The sequence below is a fragment of the Vicugna pacos genome, chromosome 9 (assembly GCF_048564905.1).
Source record: "Vicugna pacos chromosome 9, VicPac4, whole genome shotgun sequence".
In the NCBI taxonomy this organism is placed as follows: domain Eukaryota; kingdom Metazoa; phylum Chordata; class Mammalia; order Artiodactyla; family Camelidae; genus Vicugna; species Vicugna pacos.
The window spans coordinates 64488471-64512766 of NC_132995.1; the positions used below are offsets into that span (position 1 = coordinate 64488471).

Here is a 24296-nt window from a genome sequence, read left to right on the forward strand (position 1 = left end):
ACCACTGGAGCTCACCAATGAATTTGGTGAAGTTGCAGGATGCAAAACTCATAGACAGAAATCTGTTGAATCTCTATACACTAAAAATGAAGTGTCAGAAAGAGAAATTAAGGAAACAATCCCATTTACCACTGAATCGAAAAGAATAAAATACCTAGAATTAAACCTACCTAAAAAGGTAAAAGGTGTTCTATGAGAACTATAAGATGCTGATGAAAGAAACTGAAGATGATACAAACAGATGGAAAGATACACTGTGCTCTTGGACTGGAAGAATCAATATTTGAAAATGACCATACTACCCAAGGCAATCTACAGATTTAGTACAATCCCTATCAAAATACCAGTGGCATTTTTCACAGAACTAGAACAAATAACTTGAAAAATTGTACAGAAACAAAAAGGCCCTGAATAGCCAAAGCAATCTTGAGAAACAAGAACAGAGCTGGAAGAATCATGCTCCCTGACTTCAGACTATACTACAAAGCTACAGTAATTAAAACAGTATAATATTGCCACAGAAACAGACACACAGATCAGTGGAACAGGATAGAGAGCCCAGAAGTGATCTCCCACACCTAGGGTCAATAAATCTATGACAGAGGAGGCAAGAATAGGCAATAGAGAAAAGACAATCTCTTCAATAAGTGGTGCTGGGAAAACTAGACAGCTGCCTGTAAAGTGAAATTAGAATGTTCTTTGTTGGGAATGCTCTGCATGCTTATGTTTTTCCAAAGATCAGTTCTTAAGGACCTGCTCAAGTAGAGTCTAAGTCTCTAGGTGGAGGAGGAGCTTTATCAATAAATCCAACACTTGATTTACGTCCAGTATATTTTGCCGAATGTGAGTTGCCTTCTACTGTTTTATAGAAATGGCCCTGGGGTTCTGCAGATCTCTGGCTCCCTGAACTGAACACTGTGTGTCTGTGTTGTCCTGGTGGAATCAGAGTCCTGCACGTGCTATGGCCGTTGGAGGGCATGTGAGGCACCCCCTCTGGCAGGGAGAGTCACTTCCCACATGGAGTCCCAGGTGACAGTGGACCCTACTGGGGCAGTGCAGGGCATTTTCAGTGTCACCTCATTCAACACCTCTCTGTGCAGCAGCAGTTCTCTGCTGAACCACTTTGTGGGTAAATTCCTGTGAGCATCATATGCACAGTAATAACCGTTTTTATATTTCTGTGTGAATCATGTGTCCTACAGATAAAATTTAACCGTTGTGCAAATGTATGCAGAAGTCTGTATGTAATTGAGTTTTGAGCAAGTCAGACACATGATCAGTGAGATGATCACATCAAGTTTTCTCTACTGTGCCATTAGAATATATGAAGCATACTCTGGTGGTTAGTCATTTTGAAGCCATGTTGGCTGTTTGAATTCCTGCTCTTCTGTGGCTGTGTGACAGAGTTTAACTCTGCCTCTGTTTCCTCATCTGTAAAGTGAGATAGTTAGCTCAAGGATTTATGTGAGGATTAGATGAGAGAGAGAGAGAGTGTGTGTGTGTGTGTGTGTGCGCGCTTGCGCGCGTGCATGTACACTCACTGATGTCTGGCATGGTGCCTGGCACAGAGTAAGATAAGGGCTAGTTTTACTAGTATTATTCTGATTCCTGCATTATTTTTACAATTGTGGATGACAAGCCATGGGATGGAACACCTTTGTAGGTACAATATAAGAAGAATGCAGATATTAGCTGTCCTTGAGGAAGTCAGATTGGCTTTAGCTCCCATCCTGAGTCCTCTGGGTAAGAGTCTAGTGCCTCCTCGAAGTCTCTGAAATCTTAGAGCTTTAAGTTCTCACAGTCATTGTGGCCCTGTGTTCAGACCCCCTGGATTCTCCTGCCTCCTTATAGCTTTTTTCCCTCAGTATCTCACACTGAGTGTGTCAATTCAGTTCCTTCCTCTTGATTCCTCCTCCCACCTCCCCCCTCCCCCATCATTGATGGTGACTTTGTGGGAGATTTATGGGAGGGGGACTTAATGGGTAACTTTTGAGAGGGTGGTGACTTTATGGGCAATGGAGGGGAGAGGCTCTTGAATCAGCATCTTTTGAAGTGAAACAGATATGACTGTCTTATGGGCTAGAAGATAAAATTTACAAATGAAATTGTACAAAAGAAATTCTGGGTGTGTGGTGGATGGGGCAGCTTCAGGCAACTAGAACACCAGGGATCTGAGCTTTTTCTCCTCTGCCATTAGTGGGGAAAACATTTGAGAAGGTACATTTGATAACTGTATTAAGTTAGGGGCAAATAATTTGAAATTTAAAGATGTCTTTCAGTCACTGTTATGCAATTTGCAGGTAAAACATTGTATTTAAAAAATTTTTAACTGCCATTAAAAAAAGTAGCAATTGCTAGGGAAGCATTTATTGTCCTTAATTTTAAATTATATAGAATAACATTAATTTCATCATAATGAAATTTCTTGTGTAATGAGATTTGTATCAGTTTGCTTATAATGAGATTTTTATCTTGTTTTAATTGCAGTGTCTGAGAACTTGTACTAAATTTTCCACAGTCAGGAATAAAAACCTGTCACAAGAGGACGTTTTACTTCATAAGTTGGTGCCAGTTTAAATTTGTTTTTTTCTTTTAGTTTTCTCTGAGTACCACACATTGCACTGTTATCTAGTTTTCAGATTCACTCTGTGAGAACAACTGAATGAGATTTTTCTTCAGAATTATCCCTATATGAAAATGTCCTTTAAAAAGGAGCAAGTATTTATTTTACCATTATTTGGAATATTGGGCTTTTGGGAATATTTCTACCCAAAATGTTCAGGAATGTTCATATCTGACCAGGTATGGAAAATAATTTGACTCTTCTTCACAAGAGCGCTTGTGAAGGCTGGTGTTGGCAGCTGTTCAGTCGTGCCCCAAATCCACATTCCACGTGTGCTTTGCTGCTCACCTTCCCTCGGCAGGAGGCTTCCGTTACAGGAATGATGTGTTCTTGGTAAATCATGATGTGCTGTTCTTGCCTGAGGCAGCCTTGACATTTATCTCATGTGGCAACTTTGTCGTTTTGTGATCTTGTGGGGGACATTAATGACTATAGCAGCCTACTTAGGAAAAAAGTTGGATATGGTGAATAAGAAGAATGCCATATTTGGCATCTGAGCTTTTAAAAAGAAGTTCCAAATAACTTTGGCTCAGAACATGGAGGTTCTGCAGAGATTCCTTGTAAGGAAACCTTCGTTTATCCTGTGATTTTTATTATAAAGTTGGAGGTGAGTACTCCTGGGAAAAGTGTTTTTCTAGCCATATAAAAATCAAACTGTAAAAATAAGCAAATATTTAAAATTTAGTCCAGCAAAACACTAATGGAAAAATTATTTAACATCACTCTTACATGGAATCTAAAAATTAAAAAGGCCACTATAAACTCATCTATAAAACAGAAACAGACTCACAGGCATAGTAAACAATCTTATGGTTACTGGGGAAAGGAGGGTGGGAAGGGATAAATTTGGGAGTTTGAGATTTACAAGTGTTAGCCACTATATATAAAAATAGATTTTAAAAAGTTTCTTCTGTATAGCACAGGAAACTGTGTTCAATATCTTGTAATAATCTTAAAAAGAATATGAAAACAGATGTATGTATGTACATGCATGACTGAGACATTGTGCTGTACACCAAAAATTGACACATTGTAATTGACTGTACTTCAAGGAAAAAAAAAGTAATTTAAAATGTGTTAGACTCTTGCATGCAAAATAAGTTCTAAAATAAAATTACACTGCTAAAAATGAAAATGTTCAGTGACAGGATAACCAGCAGTATGAACATCCGACTCAAGAGTATTATTTTTTTTTTTAGGATGACACTTGAACTTTTAACAACTTAACCAAATTTTTTACTATAAATAAATATAAGAAAATTTTGCACTTCCTGGTTTTGTTGAACTATTATACTTTCCTTCCAGTATCATCTGGAAGATCCTTTTTATTAGCTGTGGACTAGAGGCCAGCACTTACTAAGCTAGTCCTAAACTCCATACAGACAGGTATGTGGGAAAGAGACAGAAAAAGCTAACGTTGAAACACTAATGCTGACACTTAAAATGGGTATGGGACAAAAAGGAAATGGTGATTATGTGACATGATGGAAGTGATGGCCAACTCTGTGGTGGTGGTAATCTTTGTGTAATATGTAAGTGTATCAGATTGATGCATTATACTTGTTAAACTTACACAAAGTGTGTCAGTGGTATCCTAATAAATCTGGAAAAATAAAATGGATATTGGAATGGGGAGAAACTAGGCCAAGAAAAGATTCTTTGTCTTCTTTAAACTGGAGCATGGACTATAAAATGAACAAGCCTGATACTTGATTTGAAGAAATTCAGGAGAAAATACTTGCTCACAAAAGAATGTCATAGGATGCCTGTAATGTTAATGACTGCATACTCAGTGCGTTTATTGCAGCTTTTATATATGTGCATATATATATATACATATATATATATGTAGTAGTCTATTCCATACTGGTTTCATAGCTCACTTTTTGTCTTTTAACATAAGGTATGGAATATTTTAAATACTGCCTTAATTCAGATAGAAAGAGAAGTTGAAGAAATTAAAAGGCGAGAGGGAGAGAGAGAAGCAGAAATGTCAGAGAAAGGAAAAGTGAAGCGAATAAGTGAGGATGCTTGCATTTCTACAGCTCCCGAAAGTCACATGCTAATCCTTGGACTCTGACCTCCCTGGGAGAAGGAGCTTGTCTGTCTTCTCGTCCCTCTTTGGCATCTATCCTTGAGTCAGCCTTGTAATCTTTGGCATCAGCCTGTCCTTAATAGTGTCTAGACTTAATGGGCACTCAGTCAGTGCTTAATGAATGAAATGAATGAACGAACTTAGATTTCTCTTATGAGATTGAATTATCATTATGAATGAATGAACTTAGATTATCTCACCTAATACAACACGATCTGTAAGGAAATATGATTATCCCCATTTTATAAATGAAGAAACCAAGATTCACGTGGGTTGAGTGATTGCCTAATATTGACAATTCCACTAACAATATATTCCATGATGCCATATTAATCATATAAAATAAGGAATGTATTTTATTTCATTGGAAGATCACTTTATTATAAAAAGCAATAAGCAATATTTAGAAATACTTACTGCTTACTAAAATTAGGCTTGACATGCATAGTTTCACTAAGCTAAGTACTGTCCTATGAGGAAGACAAAATTTATCTACATTTGAGAGTTTAGAGCTTAGAGAAGTCAAGAAAGTTCCTGAGTTCACCTGGCCAGTGGGCAGGTCATGTGAGTTCAGGCCTTTCTGACCCCTGAACCCATTCTTAGTCACTTCACTAAGATGACTTCCTTACAACCACACATGAGCGTGATCTGATTTGATGTTGTGAAGGATGAGGGACCTTGTAGGAAGAGGAAGGAGAATGAATATGTAACTTATTATATAAACAAGAACTTTTTTTAAGTGACAGGGACACTATCATTGCAGCAGGACAATAGGACTTAAAGATCATCTGTGGTAAATTAGGACAGTGGTCTTCCTATGGAAATGCTATTTTTTTTTTAACATTTTTTATTGAGTTACAATCATTTTACAATGTTGCATCAAATTCCAGTGCAGTTTTTCATGTATTTATTCATTGTCACATTTTTTTCTCTGTGAGCTACTATAAGATTTTGTATATATTTCTCTGTGCTGTACAGTATAATCTTGTTTATCTGTTCTACATTTTGAAACCCCAGTCTGTCCCTTCCCACTCCCTGCCCCCTTGGCAACCACAAGTTTGTATTCTTTGTCTATGAGTCTGTTTCTGTTTTGTATTTATGTTTTGTTTTGTTTTTATTTTTTTGTAGATTCTGCATATGAGTGATCTCATATGGTATTTTTCTTTCTCTTTCTGACTTACTTCACTTAGAATGACATTCTCCAGGAACATTCATTTTGCTGCAAATGGCGTTATGTTGTCGGTTTTTATGGCTGAATAGTATTCCATTGTATAAATATACCACTTCTTCTTTCTCCAGTGATCTGTTGATGGACATTTAGGCTGTTTCCATGCCTTGGCTATTGTAAATAGTGCTGCTATGAACATTGGGGTGCAGGTGTCATTTTGAAGTAGGGTTCCTTCTGGATATATGCCCAGGAGTGGGATTCCTGGGTCATATGGTAAGTCTATTCCCAGTCTTTTGAGGAATCTCCATACTGTTTTCCACAGTGGCTGCACCAAACTGCATTCCCACCAGCAGTGTAGGAGGGTTCCCTTTTCTCCACAGCCTCTCCAGCATTTGTCATTTGTGGATTTTTGAATGATGGCCATTCTGACTGGTGTGAGGTGATACCTCATCGAAGTTTTGATTTGCATTTCTCTGATGATTAGTGATCTTGAACATTTTTTCATGTGCCTATTGATCATTTGTATTTCTTCCTTAAAAGGCTTGTTCAGGCCTTTTGCCCATTTTTGGATTGGGTTGTTTGGTTGTTTCTTATTAAGTCAGATGAGCTGCTTATATATCCTGGAGATCAAGCCTTTGTCAGTTTCATTTGCAAAAATTTTCTCCCATTCCGTAGGTTGTCTTTTTGTTTTACTTATGGTTTCCTTCGCTGTGCAGAAACTTGTAAGTTTCATTAGGTCCCATTTGTTTATTCTTGCTTTTATTTCTATTGCTTGCGTAGACTGCTCCAGGAGAACATTTTTGAGATGTAAGTGAGATAATGTTTTGCCTATATTTTCTTCTAGGAGGCTTATTGTATCTTGCCTTATGTTTTAAGTTTTTGATCCATTTTGAGTTAATTTTTGTGTATGGTGTAAAGGAGTGTTCTAGCTTCATTGATTTACATGTCACATTATCATCTCAATAGATGCAGAAAAAGCATTTAATAAAATTCAACACCCGTTTATGATAAAAACTCTCACCGAAGTGGGTATAGAGGGAACATATCTCAACATAATAAAGCTGTATATGACAAACCTACAGCCAGCATAGTACTCAATGGTAAAAAAACTCAAAAGCTTCCCACTAAAATCTGGGACAAGACAAGGCTGCCCACTATCACCACGCTTATTCAACATAGTCTTGGAAGTCCTAGCCACAGCAGTCAGGCAAGAGAGGAAATAAAAGGGGTCCAAATTGGAAAAGAAGAGGTTAAAGTGTCACTATATGCCTATGACATGTTACTATATATGGAAAATCCTAAAAGGTCCACACAAAAACTGCTAGAGCTGATCGAAGAATTCAGCAAGGTAGCAGGTTACAAGATTAACGTTCAAAAATCAGTTGCACTTCTTTACACTACCGATGAATCAACAGAAAGAGAAAGTAAAGAAACAATCCCCTTTAAAATATCACCCAAAGTAATAAAATACCTAGGAATAAATGTAACCAAGGAGGTGAAAGAATTATACACAGAAAACTATAAACCATTGATGAAGGAAATTAAAGAAGACTTTTAAAAAATGTAAAGATATCCCATGCTCCTGGATTGGAAGAATCAATATTGTTAAAATGGTCACACTGTTCAAGGCAATCTACAGATTTAATGCAATCCCCATTAAATTACCCAGGACATATTTCACAGAACTAGAACAAATCATAATAAAATTTATATGGAACCATCAAAGACCTAGAATTGCCAAAGCATTACTGAAGAGAAAGAAAGAGGCTGGAGGAATAACCCTCCCAGACTTCAGACAATACTAAAGAGCTACAGTAATCAAGACAGAATGATATTGGTACAAAAACAGACATACAGACCAATGGAACAGAATAGAGAGCCCAGAAATAAACCCACAAACTTTGGGTCAACTAATCTTCGACAAAGGAGGCAAGAATATACAATGGAATAAAGACAGTCTCTTCAGCAAATGGTGTTGGGAAAACTGGAAATGCCATTCTAAGCAGAGGGAACTACATTTGCAAGTGACTGTTCAAAAATCACGTAACACAGCATTTCGGTTGGTGTTAGATAAAAACAAAATTAAACAAACCCATTCCACAACTGCCTTGTAGGGTTAAGGTAGCAATAGGCAGCTACTGCTGCTGTGAAAACAACCTGCAAACATCTGCTAAGGGGGAAGGCAGTTCTAGAATGATCTGGTACAGTCTGTTTATGTTGTATGATCTGAAAGCATTTTCAATTTTTGGGTGGAATGAAGGCTAAGTTGGCTGTAGATTTGAGACCACAGACGTTAAGATACTATTAGAGTTGGTGATGAAGTAGGCTAAAACATTTGATTCATTGTAATTAAGTTCACTGGGAGATTTGACTCAAAAAAAGGAAGACTGAAGGTATCTGGCTGTGAAAATTAACAACTCGGGTTAAAATATCCGTTTATTATTTTATTTTTAGATTTTTCTGTTGCCACTGGGAATAAAACACTGTTAATTTGATACTGAGCCCAAGATAGGTGTGGTGATAACATGGTGAGAGGTATTGGTGAGTGTTTGAGTAACAGGTTTTCTAAACGGAGTACAAATCTCCTGGATTTAGAGATGGCTGAGTTTACTGGAAGGAAAAGAAAAACGTGGGAAAAAGGAAAGACCAAGGAGCTTTTTCTCTCCTTAATTAGGACATATTTCTACTTAGTTAAGTATTCTACTTGGTTCATATTTCCAGAAGGAAATATTGTATAGAAGTAGTGGTATTTACTGAAAAAAAAATCATGTGTGTGCATGTGTGTTTATAAACATACAGATAACATATATAGGTCAGATAAAAATCTGACCTGTAATTCAGTTCTTGGTAATATAATGATTTTAGTCAGATTCCACCTACCTTGTTTAACTTAGAAAAAACTACAACTTTAATAAAATAAATTGTAAAACAGTGGGCAGCACTAACACCTGGGGCATAAGTTATGAAGAAATCTCTGTCAGATAACAAAATCGAAAATGGTAAGTACAATTTACATGAAATTTGGGGATGATGCTAAGTTGGGAGGGGTGTGTGAGTGCAGATAGAATAACAAATAGAGGGGAGACGGTATAGCTCAGTGGTAGAGCACATGCTTAGCACGCAGGAGGTCCAGGGTTCAATTCCCAGTACCTCCGTCAAAAAAAAAAAAAAAAAGCCATTTAAAATAAATAAATAAATAAACCTAATTACCACCCCCCCTAAAAAAACTAAACAAAAAAGAAGTTCTAAATAAACAAAAATTTTTTTAAAATTAGAGAGGTTAGAAATGTGGTTGGAAAATCAAATGTAATTCAGCACAAAAAACCCAGCGATCTATACGAGAATAATTTTGTTCCAGAGTTATTCAGTCGTTCAGATTTGTTTAAAGCCGTTCAGCGTGCAGAAGCAGCCTACTGAAAGGCATGAGGGAAAAGGAAAGCGATGTTGTCCTTTGGAGTGAGGGAAGGAAGAAGGGGAGGTAGGTTGCTTTGTCTCGAGCTAAATATTCTGCTGATCTAAATGGCAATGTAAACATTTTGGGGGTTAATTTTAGAGAAAAGTTTTTTTTCTCTAAAATGCCTCTCTTCTGAAGTTGAAATTACTTGCGGAAATTTGTCACACTTCATTTTTAGTTGCACTGCAGATGACTTCTTTCAACAAAGATGGTATCACAGTATGTGGTTAATAACAGTGTTTTCTGTATTACTTTGTTATGCCAGTGGGTATGATGATGTTGCTAAGATTATAAAGCAGCCATTAGTCATTTCATTTTATGTACAGGAATTAACACAATATTCTTAAGTATGCTCCTAAGGATAGTTTACAAAAAAAAAAGAAAAAAAAGACTCCAAAAATTTTGAGATGAACAGACTGGCTAGAGGTTAATCTGGTATTTTATAAAATTGGTAATTGTTTCAAATTTAACAATGTGGCTTTCCCACTTCATTGTAACACAAAGAAATGACAAAGCAGAAAATGAACTGAAAAAAATAAAGATGTGCCAGAAAAATTAGAATGTATATCATTCTGGTAAGGAGGTCAAACAAAGCAAGGGTCCCACGACATCAGAGAGACCCATGTGTCTGAGCCATGGATGGCTTGCGGTGTATGTCTGGGTATCTGGTGTCCCTGGCTTTATGTCAACAGCAACTGAGGGTTTTGAACTGAAAACTAAGACATGAGGCTGGCAAAATAATTAAAAAAATTTTCTGTGTGAAAGGCAATGTGGGAGTTGTAGTTTGGATGTGCAAATATTGTGGAGATACAAGAACAAAATGTTAGCATTTGGGTTTCCTCAAACTAAATTTATTTATGATGTACTTGATATTGCTATTTTTGACAACATTCACTTGGTAGGTTATTATAACCAAAAAAAAAAAAAGTACTGTTGGCCCTTGAACAATCTGTGGGTTAGGGGCACTGACTCGCCCTGAGGTCAGAAATCCACGTGTAACTTCTAGTCGTCCCTCCTTATCTGCGGGTTCCTCCATCTGGGAGTTTCTTCTGTATCTGAGGTTCTTCCACATCCCCGGATTCAGCCAGCCATGGATGGTGTAGTACTGTTGTGTTTACTGTTGAAAAAAATCCCTGTATACGTGGACCTGCGGGGCTCAAACCCATGTTGTTTAATGGTCAACTGTACTCAGTTCAGCCCATGATCGAGGTGATTCAGTTAAAAACCAGCTTCCCCGAGCTTTCCTGAAACATTCTGCCCGGTGACCGCTGCCGTCATCACGATGGCTGCCCACTGGTGGGGCTTGTGCAACTTCCAGAGTGCGGGGCAGGGCCCCGGGCTCTGCTCTGACGCTGCCCGAACTGTGAATCCACCCAGGGCCTTGCCTTGCAGGCAGAACTCCAAGGAGAGTTGTCTTTGACTCATGAAAAAGCACTAACAAATATGCCGTCTGTTTCTAGTTTAAACTTAATAGCTTGTGTTTAAGGAAGGCAAACTGTACTTATTTTCTTGCTTTTGAATAGAAAAACATAGAGTTGGTAGAACATTTGTTAATGTAGTACTTTCAGGTGTGTTTTTGTTGTATTTTTTTAAAAAAAATCTTCATTTAAAAAATTTTCCCCAAGTACAGTTTTGTTTGTTTAATTTAGTTTATACTGGATACTGGTGCAGTGCAGTGGCAAATACAAAAGTGTGGTCTCTGGGTTGTGTGTTAGGGACAGTGAACTGTGGGGAACAGTGTGACAGAGCTCCCAGCACAGGCAGAATTGAAGGAAGAAAGTAAAAGTCTATAGAAACCTAGATGAATATGATTTGTGGGAAGACAAAAGCCTTTTTGGAAACCAGCCACTGTACAGAACCCGTCTTAGCTCAGCCATCCTCTTAGATTTCTTAAAACTTCTGGGGCAAAGGAGAAGGAAGAAAGGCCGACAGTTTAAGTGGCTGTAATATTTTCCTGCGGGATGATGTCCTCCTGGGCTTTCCTTAGGGCACATAGAGGTGCCTGTGGGCAGGTGCCAACCCTGCCGTGGAGCCTCCCGACTCCGGCACCCCAGGGAGGCCCCACAGCGCGGCGGGGAAGAGTGCCGGTGGGGAGTGGCTCTGGTTCTACTTGTGAGCTACAGGACCTTGGGTTACTGGCTGCACGGATGTGCTTAGGGCCACGCCTGGGACATCCCCTTTCACGCTCATTGCTGTTGGCAGGGTCCTACGCATTATTATGAGGCATTGCCTCTTCCTTTTGGAGAAATGAGTTCCCAGTTCCTGTTGAGATCTGGTCCCCGCGACTCTTCCAGCCTCATTCTCTGGTGCTCTCCTGCCTGCACTACCCGTGGGGGCCATGTGAGTGTCTGCATTTCCTCCGAAAGGCCAGCCTTTGCTTCTCACCAAACCATTTCTCACGACATTTTGTTCATCCTCGGACACTCAGTTCAGCCACTTCCTTGGAGGAATGAGTCTCCACCTGCCCTCGTGGGAGACAGGATGCCAAAGCTGTCAGAGGCATGGTCTTTGGAGCCAGCAACCTGGCTATGAAACTTGCTTTCCCACTTACTGACCAGGTGACTTAGGGCCAATTATTTGACTCTCTGTGCCTCCTCTGTAAGTGGTAATTATAATAGTCCCCACCCCATGGAGTGGAAGGTAGTCACTGAGGAGAGACTCAGGCATACCCACCCCTCCACCCTCCACTTTTTTTTTTTTTGAGTTAGATATGCATTTTCTTTTCTTTTCTTATTTTTATGTTTCCCTTAATGGAGGCACTGGGGATTGAGCCCAGGACCTTGTGCACACCAAGCATGTGCTCTACCACCAGGCTGGATACCCCTAGCCCCCGCCCCTCCATACTTTGCTTTCCTTTGGTACCTCCTGCTACGCAGTCCTGCTCTGGCCACGCCATGGAGCGAGGTGCACGGGGTGGCGCACGGGCAGCAGTGGGCCAGGTGGCAGCGGTGGAGAGGTGGGGGTCGTGCTTCAGTGAAGTGGGAGTTCTGCGGCCGCCTCCTCCCCGGGCTGCTGCCTGCTCGGAGGGACGTGGGTCCCTCGCAGTCAGACCCCCCCATCTCCATTTGCATTCTGCTCTTTTCCTTTGAGATCAGACTCATACACACTAAACCTTGTTCCCATTCTGTGGATTAATGGCTTTCTAAGGTACATCTCTAAAAGCAACAGAAATTTGTGTCACCACAAGGTTGCCCCTCATATTGAACATTGTAATGAGGAACCACCACAGCTGCCCTCCTTCTGGGGTAACCCAGTCATGATGGCTCTCACTCCCTGCTTCCCAGGAGTGGCTTTCTGGGCCGGTGTGTTGTTCTGAGATCCTCTGCCTAGGAAGGGAAGTCCATCTCTCACCTTGAGGTGGGCGTGTGAGATTCTGATTTTCACCCCCATGTTTGCATCAGCAGCCGATGCCACCACCCCCACTGCCACTCCCACGGCTTCCACTCTCCTTTCATCATTGCTGTCGCTGCCACTATTGCCCTTACTGCTCCCACCAGTATCGAGATCCTGACTTTCAGCTCCTGCATTCTGCTGTCCCTTAATGGCCTACGTAGAAAGAAATGCCTGTTTTTCTGTTACTTACAGTAGGGAACCTTGCAAGCCAGGCTTCTCTGGAATGTAGACTGGGCCATTGTTAGTGTGTTTCAGGCTAGCTGTGTTCCAAACACCAAGATGGTTGAGTGTTGCTTTTTCTCATTAAAGGTGGTAGCATGTGTTGCTTTCATTAGCAGGTTAATGAACGTAGGAAAATAGATGTCTCAGGCTCATTTTGACATCTGCACTTCCGAAGCATTCAGCTTTTTAGTGCAAAGACTAGAAACGCATAAGGAGGATTAAAGATGCTATTGGTTAACCTTTTCTGAGTCCAAGGGCTAATGCTGGAGTTGACAGAAAGCCTTTGAAACTGAGGGTCTAAATTCCTGCCAAGGGAGAGGCGTATGGTGCTCCTTGTGAGGACGAGAGCTTTTGAGAGCAGCAGAGTGTGTGTGTGCGTGTGTGTGTGATGGTGACAGCTGGCCAGGGACCCTGAACATCAATTAGCAGAATATACACCAGAGGCTGGCAACACAGATGCTGCTTATGAACCTAACTGCTTAATAATTTAAAGTTCTTATTTTATTTATAATTATTAGCATAACTAACTACTAAGAAGGTTTTTGAGGTAATTTGATAACAAAGATACACTGATGTACTAACATGTAAGTAAGAGTATACAATGGCAATTTAATGTAAAATTTCAGTATGAGCTCGCTGGCTACAAAGGAGGAGTATTTATTTTTTTATACAGATACACTGCATCATCATTCATCCATCAATTTATTAAAAAATGTGTCCATTATCAAAGCTGTGGGGATGCATAGATGAAATACAGGCAGTCTCGACTCTCAAAAATGTTTATTTCTTGTAGCAGTAGTTGGGCAAACAGATGTAGTCAAGATAGTTTTATCATAGGTGTGAGCCACGTACTCTGGAGTAAGTTGCGTGGGTTTTTACAACGTAGACCTACACTTGTAAGCTTAGTTATTTCAGTATATACACAAAATCCATAAAAGCACTTTATCATTGGAGAAAGTGAAAAAAACTAATTTTAAATGTTATTAAATTATTATATTTTTGATTAAGTAATTAATTTTTTATCATCTAAAAATGAGTTGCAGCCTGGACAGAAATCAGAATGGAATTATTGGCTTTTAGTTACTCAGAATAGGGGAGTTTTAGTGTAGTGATTTGGGCACAGAATTGGAGCTAAAAAACAGCCTTTATGCATTTCTGGCCTTATTCCCTCAGTGTCCTTTAGAGTCTTCATTTATTTATAATAATAGGACCAAGAGGAAAAGCGAAGATATTGTGCAGTCCTGAATTGATGCTGAGTGTAACATAATTATTTTATAATTATTCAGAAGGCATCTGTAGATATGATTTCTTCATAGAACAGTGGTGCTCTGCTGGGACCCAGTGACTTACAAGGGAAAGGGACAAATGAGATCCCCACCTTGTACAAATAAAAATTATCCATCTTTTCTTTAAAAAAATTTTTGTCCCAAAAGATGTAAGATTTAGCTGACCTAATTTTAAAAGTCAGATGAAGAGGGGAGGGGGGCAAGATATGGTGAAAGAGACAGAAATAGAAAACCCCAGGAAGGGAGAAACTTGATTTACTAATTTTTCCCTTCTGTGCCTTCCTGCCTGCTAGTTCCACGGAGGATGACTGCCCTTTGGAGAGGGCTGGGGAGGAGTCTGAATGGCAGGGTACTCCGGAGACTTCATGAAGTCTAGGCTGAGGCTCAGCTGAGAAGGAAAGCTCTTCTTACACCTTAATATTTGTAGGTGGGCTTCGTCGAGTGGTCTCTGCTGTGCTTTTCAGCAATCGTCAATCAGCCTGTTAATGGTCACTCATAATTTGAATGATGCCAAACTCTCAAATTCAGAGTCTTTCCTTCAAATGGGATAATGAGTGTCCCACCCAGAAGTGGGACCCCTGAAGACTTCCTTCTTTATCTAACAGCCTAGCTGTTGGCAGTCCTTGTGAAGAAAGATTGCAGTAAGTCAGCCAGCCTCCGTGGCTGTGAAGCTGGATTAGAAATCGTTGACCTTGCCACAAGATACCATTTCTCAGTTGGGATTGAAATAGCTCATTTCACAATGAGCTGTGGAGGTTTTTCCTGTTACGTAGCCTTGGTTAACGCGAGTCCATTATTGCTAACGGTTTTAGAGAAGTATGTTTATTCTTTCAAATAAGAAAAGGGAAGCGATGCTATTTGCATTCATGTCATTAGAAAAGTCAAAATGGTTTCTACACACACGGAGGAAAGGGAAACCATACCCTTTATAAAAGGATTAGAGGGAACAAGAGGCTTTCAGCCTTGTAGAGTGAACTTGAGCAGCCTGACTTTTACACGTTTCCTTTCTGTAACGTAAGGATCCTTAGCGTTGAAGTGGTCACGATGAAGAGGCTGCACCTTGAAAAGCCACTTAGCTTTGTCTGTTGTGATAGCTGTCTTGAAACATTTTGTAATCCAGAGAGCTCTGGCCTGATGTATAAATTTTAGAGTGTCTTAGACCTTGATGGTGTCCAATTTCCTTCTTTGAAGGTTATCTGCATCTATATTGAGTGCTTTTGTAACATTTTAATTCTTCAACCTGTAATAAGTGAGCAAGCTGTTTATGTATTTCGGAAGGGGCAGAGAGGGCAAGCACGATGGCTGAAGACTGGAGTCTGTGTTACTGGAATGTGTCACTTGTCACTGGCTAGACCTGAAGGAGAGGCTATGTAGTACCTCATCACGGGACCTTTCCACATGAAGCCAAATATTAACTCAATGTGTGGCCCCTTTTCACAGACCCTGTTCTCTGACTTGCTAAGTTACCATTTTCAGGGGATGCTCCCATGGTCCATGCATGCCCAAGATGGAGCTGTGGGTGTGCTGCTTAGTTCTTTTCTCTCCCACTCTTCCCACCTCGCCCATATTCAGTCAGTCACTGGGTATTTCCGTGTTAACGTCCTTGAGTTTTTTCCTTTTCTCCTTCTTCCATCCTAGTAAAAATCAACATTTTTTTCTTTTAATGGATATGACAGCATCCTATTCTTACTTACTCTGCATAATCTCCCTAATAAAGAGAAAAAGACAGTTAATTCTGCACACTGCACAGTGGAGCAAGTATAACGTGGTAGCTAAGGATGTCAGCTCTGTAGCCAGGATCCTGGATTTGAATTATGACTCCATTACTTTGGCAAATGCAGTTACATAAACTTGGATAAATGGCTAAGCTTCATTCTGTATGAAAAAGAAAACCAATCTTTCCTGATTGTGCTGTTACGAGGATTGAATGACATAAACATTTAGTATAGTGCTTGGTACATAGCAAGCACTAAAAAATTACTACAACAGTAGTCAGAAAATGCTAAAGTGAGTATTTCACTCTCTAACTTAAAACCCTTTAACCTAACGTTTCTTCTAGGATAAAGCCCACATCCTCTGGCTTTGGGTAGGTCCCAGCTCCCCTGTCCAGCCCTGCTCTCACTGCTCCCCCAGAGCGTTGTGTCTGTTCTGAACCACGTCCACTGCCCCACTAGTCCGTTCTTCGTCTCGTCCTGTCCTCATGTGCCTACTGGGCTGATTACCTGGGATGGCCTCGCACCGAGTCTGGCAGTTTCCTCTCCCTTCCCTGAACACCAGCCACTCCTCCTTCTGTAGCTGGCTCCTGCCCAACCTTCAGGGTCCCATCTATTCCTCACTCCGGAGGGCTGTCTCTGAGACTCCAGGGCTCTCGAGGAACCTGAGTGCCTTCCTCATAGCAGTTGCCACATCATTGTGTTCACATGTGTTCGCATTGTGTTCTGTAAGCTCTGCCTGACTAGGATATCCCTTTTGAGAGCAGAGTTTGGGCCATATTTGCATTTTTAAATGCTCAGTTCTTGGCAGTTTTATCCACTTAACCTCTGTTTAATAAGTTAATAACTCAGTACCCAATGAGGGGATGTTTTATGAAGTTTTATGATGCCTGGTACATAACAGTTACCTTGTTAATACTTGTTAAATGAGAAAATGCTATTTAGACTTTTTTTTTATATCCTTGATTTTGGTAACTATCATGTATGGATATATTTAATATTTTAAAAATCCTAAAATTATTCAATTCTGATTTCTAAAATCCTAATCCCAAATTCTAAAAAAAAAAATCTTAAAGTTGTCTCTTATAAAGAAACAAGATGATTTAGCAAAGTTGTATAACTTTTGGTCAGACATAAGTTATTGTTATGAAATAATGAGATGTATATTGTTTTTGAGAGTCATAAACCAGGTCTGAAGGTTGTAAGCTACTGCAGGTGATACAAAGGACTGTCAGATGGCTGTAACCTTTAAGAATTTAGACTTGCACTGAAATAATGCAGTGTCCAAACACCAGTAATATCTCTAGGCATAAAACAAACTCGTGTTCATCAGTCTTCAGTGAGCTCAAGTTCTCTCCTTCTTAGCAAAGTGGGATAAGGTTTGGATTATTAGGCATTCTGCAAAGAAAGCTATAGGATTTTCTGAGCAGTTCATCAGTTAGGCCATTTGCATTAACTGTTTTTGCATTAACTGTTTCTGTTGCAAGTGATGGATTGCTTAAGTGAAGGGTGGAGTTACTGGTTCTGTTGATTTAACTGGCTCATGTAATCTGGGAGCAGCCTGGTGCTCAGACTTTGGTTTCTAAATACCGTTTATCATATAAATTGAAACGGAACTGTTTGGACAAAAGAACTTGAGCAGAGAGAAGGAAAAAAAAAGGTGGGGTGAGGGCAGCAGAAGCTCTTCTTTTGGTAAGAATGCCAGCTAGTAAGTATGGAAGGAATAATATACTACAGCCCTGAAAGGAACAATTGAAGCAAGGGTTATCAGTGGAGGCAAAATCCATGAAGTTATTGGGAAATGGGACAGCCACATGGTAACAAATTATCATCCCCAGGCTTTGCTGATGTAAAGGGGAACATGTTCCTTTACAATAGAGAGATGTGGCAATAACCATCTTAACCAGGTGATCAAGCTTACTGTCATTAATAATGGGATAATCTAACATTTTGTGCCTTCTGGCATGATGAGATAGGAAGGTCACAGTATAAAGTATTTTTGCTCTTTTCTGTTTAACTTCCATCTAGACTTAGCTTTGGTTCATAGGAAATACAAGTAATGGAGGAACATTAGTAATACCAGGAAGAAATAATCAGACAAATGCAGAATGTGGGACATTCTATAAAATACCCAGGTCTAGACTCTTCAAACAGTCGGTGTCATTTAGAAAAAAAAAAAAAAGGCAGCAGTATTTTTAGATTAAAAGAAATTGCAAAGATAAAGCAACCAAATGTAATGGGTGAAACTGAATTGGATCCTCGATTGGGTGGGGCAGGGGATAGTGGAAAAGATGCTGGGTGGGCAATCAAGGAAATCTGAATATGGGATGGATATTAGATAATATAGAATTACTGTTAATTTTCTCGGGTGTGTTAGTGGTATTGCGGGCATATAGGAAAATATCCTTATTCTTAGGAGATGCCTGTTGAGTTATTTGGGAGTGGAGTGCCACGATGTCTGCAGCTTACTTCCCCGTGCTCCAGCAAAATTTTTTATAAATAAATAGAGAGATGGTTGCCACACAAAAGCACATACAGTAGTAAGTTATAGTTGTTGAGTAAATGGAGTGTATGTGGTACTATTCTCCCAACTCTTTTTTTTTGGTTGGAAATTTTCTTTTAAATAAAAGAAACTGGAAAAAGAAAGTTGAACATGAGGAAAACAAAGCAAAAGTCTTGGCGTGGGCAGGCCCAGGGCTTCTGGAATGATATCAGGGCCCCCTTCCTCCATGCCTTATCTCTGTTCCTGGACTTGGTCCAAACCATCAAGGGAAGTGTGATCCTAGGGTTATTAGCCAAACTTGGGGTAGCGATGAAAATCTCCAGCTACGATTCACAGAGAAGCCTGGGGCAGAACCTGTCTTACCCATTTTTAGCATTCCCAGTAGGCAGTCAGAAGCTGTTGACTGAAAAAACACACCAATAAAGGGATGACCAAACTTGTTGATTGTCTGGAAATGTGAGAGCGCACCAGCGATGTTTTTCAAATCCAGTAAATATTTGTGAAATTAATTGAATAGAGTTGGATTAGTAAAGGGGGCAAATAAGGTTAAGATTTATTCCAGAAGTAAGGGGATGGCCTGTTTTTCAGTCTTCTCTTGAATACATGTAATAGTGACTACATTTCATATATATTTATGTTTTACCTTTCAGTAATAAAACTTTTCTGAATTGGTGATCAGAGCCCTTGGATGGAAGTCTACTGTAGCTTTTCCTGTATGGGGGGATAATTTGAGTTTGGTGCAAGATCTTATGTGCAATTATGCTTTGTTCCTTGGTGAGCGATGAGTTGGGCACTTAATTATGTAAAAAATATTGCAAGAGAGCTGTTGCATAATCCCCAAGAGAGTAATTATTGTCTGTCTTGGCAGAATGCAAGGCTTTTAATCTGTAAATAAGCAATTCTATGTGAAAGAGCTCCATGCAGAGTGATTCTGTGTCGTAAAGTTCTCTTATGAATTTTTTAAAGTGAAAGCAGTAACAGCATGTGCGATTGGCTGCTGCCTTTGTGCTTCAAAGGGTTTATGATGCTTCCCCGGTGGTTTTAATCCCTCCTGAAATATTTAAGCCTCCAAGAATGATTCCTGTAAAGGGTAAAGCTGCATCTGAGTTAAGCCCATGAAAAATCTGAATGTTCCCAAAGCAGAGGAAGTAAAATGTGCTTTCTGCAAATTAAAAAACAAACCAAGATGGAAAACAAAACAACAAAGTAAAATGTTGACGGTGCTTTAGAAAAAAGGGAAGATGGAATAAATAGCTAATTGGTTTCTCACTTATTAGAGGTTAATAATTTTATTTTTATGTGTGCCATTGTAGCTAATACTTCTGAAATTCACTGTCAGAGCATGTGTGTACTTTGCTTAGGTGGCTCTATGTCTTAGATACTGTGAGTCAATTCTGTTGGTTAAGTTGTAATATCTGCCTTCCCTCTTAACCCTTTAGTGTCAGTGAGCTGAGTGTGTTCTCCAAGGTCAGCTTCTCCGCCTGAGCACCAGACCCTTCCCCTTTGCCTACTCAAGAACTTTATTTAAGTGACTGTCCCTCTTCCTTGCATGACCATCTTTCTCTCTATCAAGTTATTCCCGTCAGAACAGGAACGTGTTGTAACAGCTTTCCTTGTTAAAAAACTCTCTCTCTGATTACCTCCTCAAGCCTCTTGCAGCAAAACTCCTAAGAGTCTATATTCTACTTGACTTTCTCTCTTCCCGTGGTCTCCTGAAGCTGCTTCACGCAGCCTTTGTGCCCCAACCCCATCCTCCACATGGAATCTGCTTTTGTCGAGGTGCACCCATGACCTTCACGCAGCCAGATTCCACGGACAGCACTTGGCCACTGTCTTATTTGAGCAGCAGCAGCAGCAGCAGCTGTCACAACTTATCACTCCTTCTTCCTAGAAATACCTTCTTAATTGGCTTCAGGGAAAACCTGTTCCCCTGGTTGGTCTCCTTCTGCCCTGGTCCCTCTTTTCTCAGCCTCTTTGTGGGCTCCTCCTCTTTTCCTGATCTAAGAGTATTTGGCTTCAGGTCCTCTCCTCCTCTCGCCCTCTCCCAAACAATGTCATAGTTTAAAATGTTTTGTATACTCTGAAGACCCTGAAATTTAAGTCTAGAGTACAGGCTTATATCCAGTTGTCTGCTGCCCTGTGTCCCATTGGATGATGGGGCATCTCAAGTTTAACAGGGTCACAATTGAACGCCCCGTCTTCCCAGGGTTGTCTCTCATCCAGGTTACTGTACGAGCCTCCTGTCTGGTTCTCCTGCCTCCGTCCGTGCTCCTGCCCCTTTCCGTCTAGAGTCGGGAGAGCAGCCTGAAAGACCCTTTTAAAACATGGGATGGTAACCCGACTCCATGCCAAGCCCTCCAGTGACTTCCCATCGCAGTCAGAGCAAAAGCCTGTCCAACAGGGTTCTCCGTCATCTGACCTGATTACCTTTCTGGCTCACCTCCTACCTTTCTCCTTGTCACCCGCTCTGCTCTGGCCGCATGGCCCCGTCCTCAGACACTTCTGCTAGAGACCCCGGCACGGGGTGCTGCTTTCAGCTGAGCGGTTGGTCCTGTAACTCTGCATGGCTTGCTCCTTCACCACCTTCGAATCTCTGCTTATCTGTCCTCGTCTCACCGGCACCTTCTCCCACCATCCCGTTGGAGTCCCTCTGCTGCACACCCGCCGGCCCTCCGGACCCCTCCTCCTGGCTTCACTGTTCTCTGTTGTACCGACCACCACGTGAAAATGAAGACATGTCCTTGTTTGTTTTGGTTGCTGAGCTTGTTCTCGTCTGCCGCCTCTTAGGAGAACGTGAGTGTCTCGAGGGCAGGCTTCGTCTGCCTTGTTCACAGCCGAGTCGCCGGTGCTGGGGCGGGAGTGGGTCATCAGTGCGGGAAAGTGGAAGGAGTCATGGAAAACAGCCTCCAGAGCGGGTGGGCTCTTGCTCGTCATCTTCCCGGCACTGCGGGTGTGGCAGAGGACAGGTAGCGTTCAGAAGGAGTCACCGTGTACTAACAGCTGTTTCCCATTCCTCAGTTTCTCTGTTTGAAGAACATAAGGACATTCCTCACGGCCTGTTGCGAGACATTTGGAATGAGAAAGAGTGAACTCTTCGAGGCGTTTGACCTGTTTGATGTTCGTGATTTTGGAAAGGTAATTACATTTTCTTTTTTATGTATTTTAAGTGGAGAACATTTTATCAAATACTGTTGTTTCCTATACTGAAGTGGGCATGTGACTCAGGTGGCCTCAGTGTCAGTATTATGTAGTTATTACATTTCACGTATGAGTGGCTTGGCCAAAAAAAACCCCCCCAAACCCCCCCAAAAAACCAATAGCAGCAACAAACGTCCACATGAGATTAGAATGTTAATTTTTTTAATTTAAAGCAATATAAGGGGACTCTTTTATCCAGAGTTAACTTCTCCTGTTAGTTATGTCGGAGGGCAGGACTACTGTTTTTCATCGTTCAGAGTTTGTTGGGCTGACATGTCTGAGGACCAGTATTCCTTCCCTCCCCTCCAGTCCTCTCCATACCTGAAAGGCATCTAATTTTTGGAAGTTGAGAATGTTCTGTTGCCTCTTCTGACACTTGGGTGGGTGACTTGCAGAAGCCACGAATCACTGGAATGTTTGAGACTATTGAACAAACCCTGCTGCTTAGGTTTCAGGAGACACGTGTTAGATTGTTGGATGTCAGTGATACTTGTCACATGTAAATTGTTTCAGTGTTTGCTCTTATTGTATGTACAGCAAATACTTGTGTATAATAGAGTGACATCTTTTCGAAAGGATGGAAAGGAAAGGATAGAAATCATCTTTTCAAAAGTTACATTCATTTGTTTTGGAGTGATTAGGCGTGAAGCTAACCTTCTTGTGTCTAATAAGCCGTAAAAGAGTCAGGCAGTCAGGGAGCCCCTGCTGAAACAATCGTAGTATGAAAATAACTGTCTGGGAAGGGAACCTAAAAGATACTGAGAAGTTTCTCTTATTCTTGCCATTCAGGTGCTAGTATCTTATCAAAAGGCTGTTTGAGATGACATTTTATTTGATCTAGGATGCAATATTTTGATTATAAACTAAAAACCAAGCGATGGATTGATTCGCTTGCAATGGGAATAAATAGCACAAGCCTGAAATAGAAACGTTAAGAAATTCGATGCTGAAATGCCCCAAGTATGGGGAAGCCACCCTGCACAGGGAGAGGGAAGAAACCGTGGATTCTCTCTTGGTCTCTTTGTGGTCTTCTGGACATCAGCAGTCTTCTCTGTCATCAGACCACCTGCCCTTCTGGAGGTCTGTACAAAAGGAAATGGGTGTAAGAACATGGTTTCGAAGATTCCTCTTTTCTCTGGCAAGCTGTGATTTAACTGTCCTGAGGTCTAAAAAGGTGATGGAGGGTAGCATATGAAATTAATCACAAGGAACTGAAAATCAAACCTCCCCGTAAGGAGGTGATGACACATTTGTCTGTGCCGTGAAGTGAAGCCACAAAGACAAAGAGGAATCAAATAGAATCCCAGGTGAAGTGGACAGTCCTCCAAGCCATTGACCCGGAAAAACGCCTTAACGGCTTGTAAAAGTATCTTTTTCTATTCTTTGACCCTTCCTCCTACTTTTTTAAAAGAAAATCTTTTCCAATTTTCCTTTCTTTCCTCCCCTTTTTTTGGGTTGGGGGGATGAAAAATGAGAGAAACGTCTTGACTTCTTAAAGCTTTTCGAAGAGCTTTTCATTTTTCATTCAAATTTGTGCCAAATGGTGTTGACAGAGGCTGGGAAATCCTAACAAATGTTTAGAAATGCACGGCTTTGTTTTAGTGGAAGAACAGTGCATGCTGGATTGATGAGGCAATGGAAGCCTTGTAGGGAGTTGAGGTTATAGAAAATTGAATGTAAAGGAATAAACTGTATGCTTCTCAAAGGTAATTATATTTCTGGCTCCTTAAAATATTTTGGCAGTGTGAAGTCTGAAACAGAATTAAGCTTGGGATTGTGGGTGAGAATTTGATCCTGTATTTACCACTTTAAAATCACATACTTTTTTTTTTTTTTGCTACTGCCAAGATTGGTACAGCTATCTCTTCAGAACTGTATTTGACCTAAATAAACCACTGAAAATTAAAGAATATAAGGTGGTGTTCCATAAGTTACAAGTACTACCGCTGTTGAACATTGTCACTCTAAGCAAGGTCGTCAGTACCACCGTGGACTGAGCACTTCTGATGTAGCAGATATCTTTTCAATCTTCAAATGTGTATTTTTTAATCCTCATAACATTTTCTAGTATTTTCTAGTACGAGTATTTTCCTCATTATACAGATGAGCAGATCTGTGCCTGAAATCACATATCTGGTAGAGACTGAAACAGTGGTTTGACCCCAGACCTGACTGGTTCTCCAGTGCTTCGCAGTAGAGTGAGTGTCCACATAGCTGGTACCATTTACCAGCGTGGTCCTAAGCGCTTTGCAAGTATAGACTCAGTTCTCACATCAGTCCCACCATGTTGGTACTATTGTCCCCATTTACAGGTCCTAGATGGTAAGTGATAGAACTTGGACGATTCATGTAGTTTATATTTCTAAAGTTAAAAAATGTAAATAGAGTGTTAACTTTGAGACAGAGTCATTTCTGGTATTGTGAATATAAATTATAACAGTCTGTGGACAGGTTCGTTTGTTTCTCTCCATTCCTTGAGATTTAGTTAAATTTTCAATTAACTTTCACATGAAAAATATTTCTCTCTGTGTGCTGCCTGCCTGCCTTAGTTCATACAGATGGTGAATCTAGGATCCATATATACGTGGCACCTTTTCATCTAGGAATATATTAACTGCAGTAACAGTGTCTAACGTTTTTAT

At 40.5% G+C, this 24296-nt stretch overlaps 1 protein-coding gene across 7 annotated transcripts in view; it reads left to right on the forward strand.

The window, feature by feature from the left end:
- VAV3 (vav guanine nucleotide exchange factor 3) overlaps positions 1-24296 on the forward strand; it is a 387336-nt gene that overhangs the window by 109727 nt on the left and 253313 nt on the right. For all 7 annotated transcript variants that reach the window (XM_072968102.1, XM_072968098.1, XM_072968101.1 and 4 more), the window contains one exon: positions 21475-21591. In XM_072968102.1, coding sequence (XP_072824203.1) covers positions 21532-21591 — 60 coding nt within the window. In that variant the 5' untranslated portion in view covers positions 21475-21531. The remainder of the gene's footprint in view (positions 1-21474; positions 21592-24296) is intronic.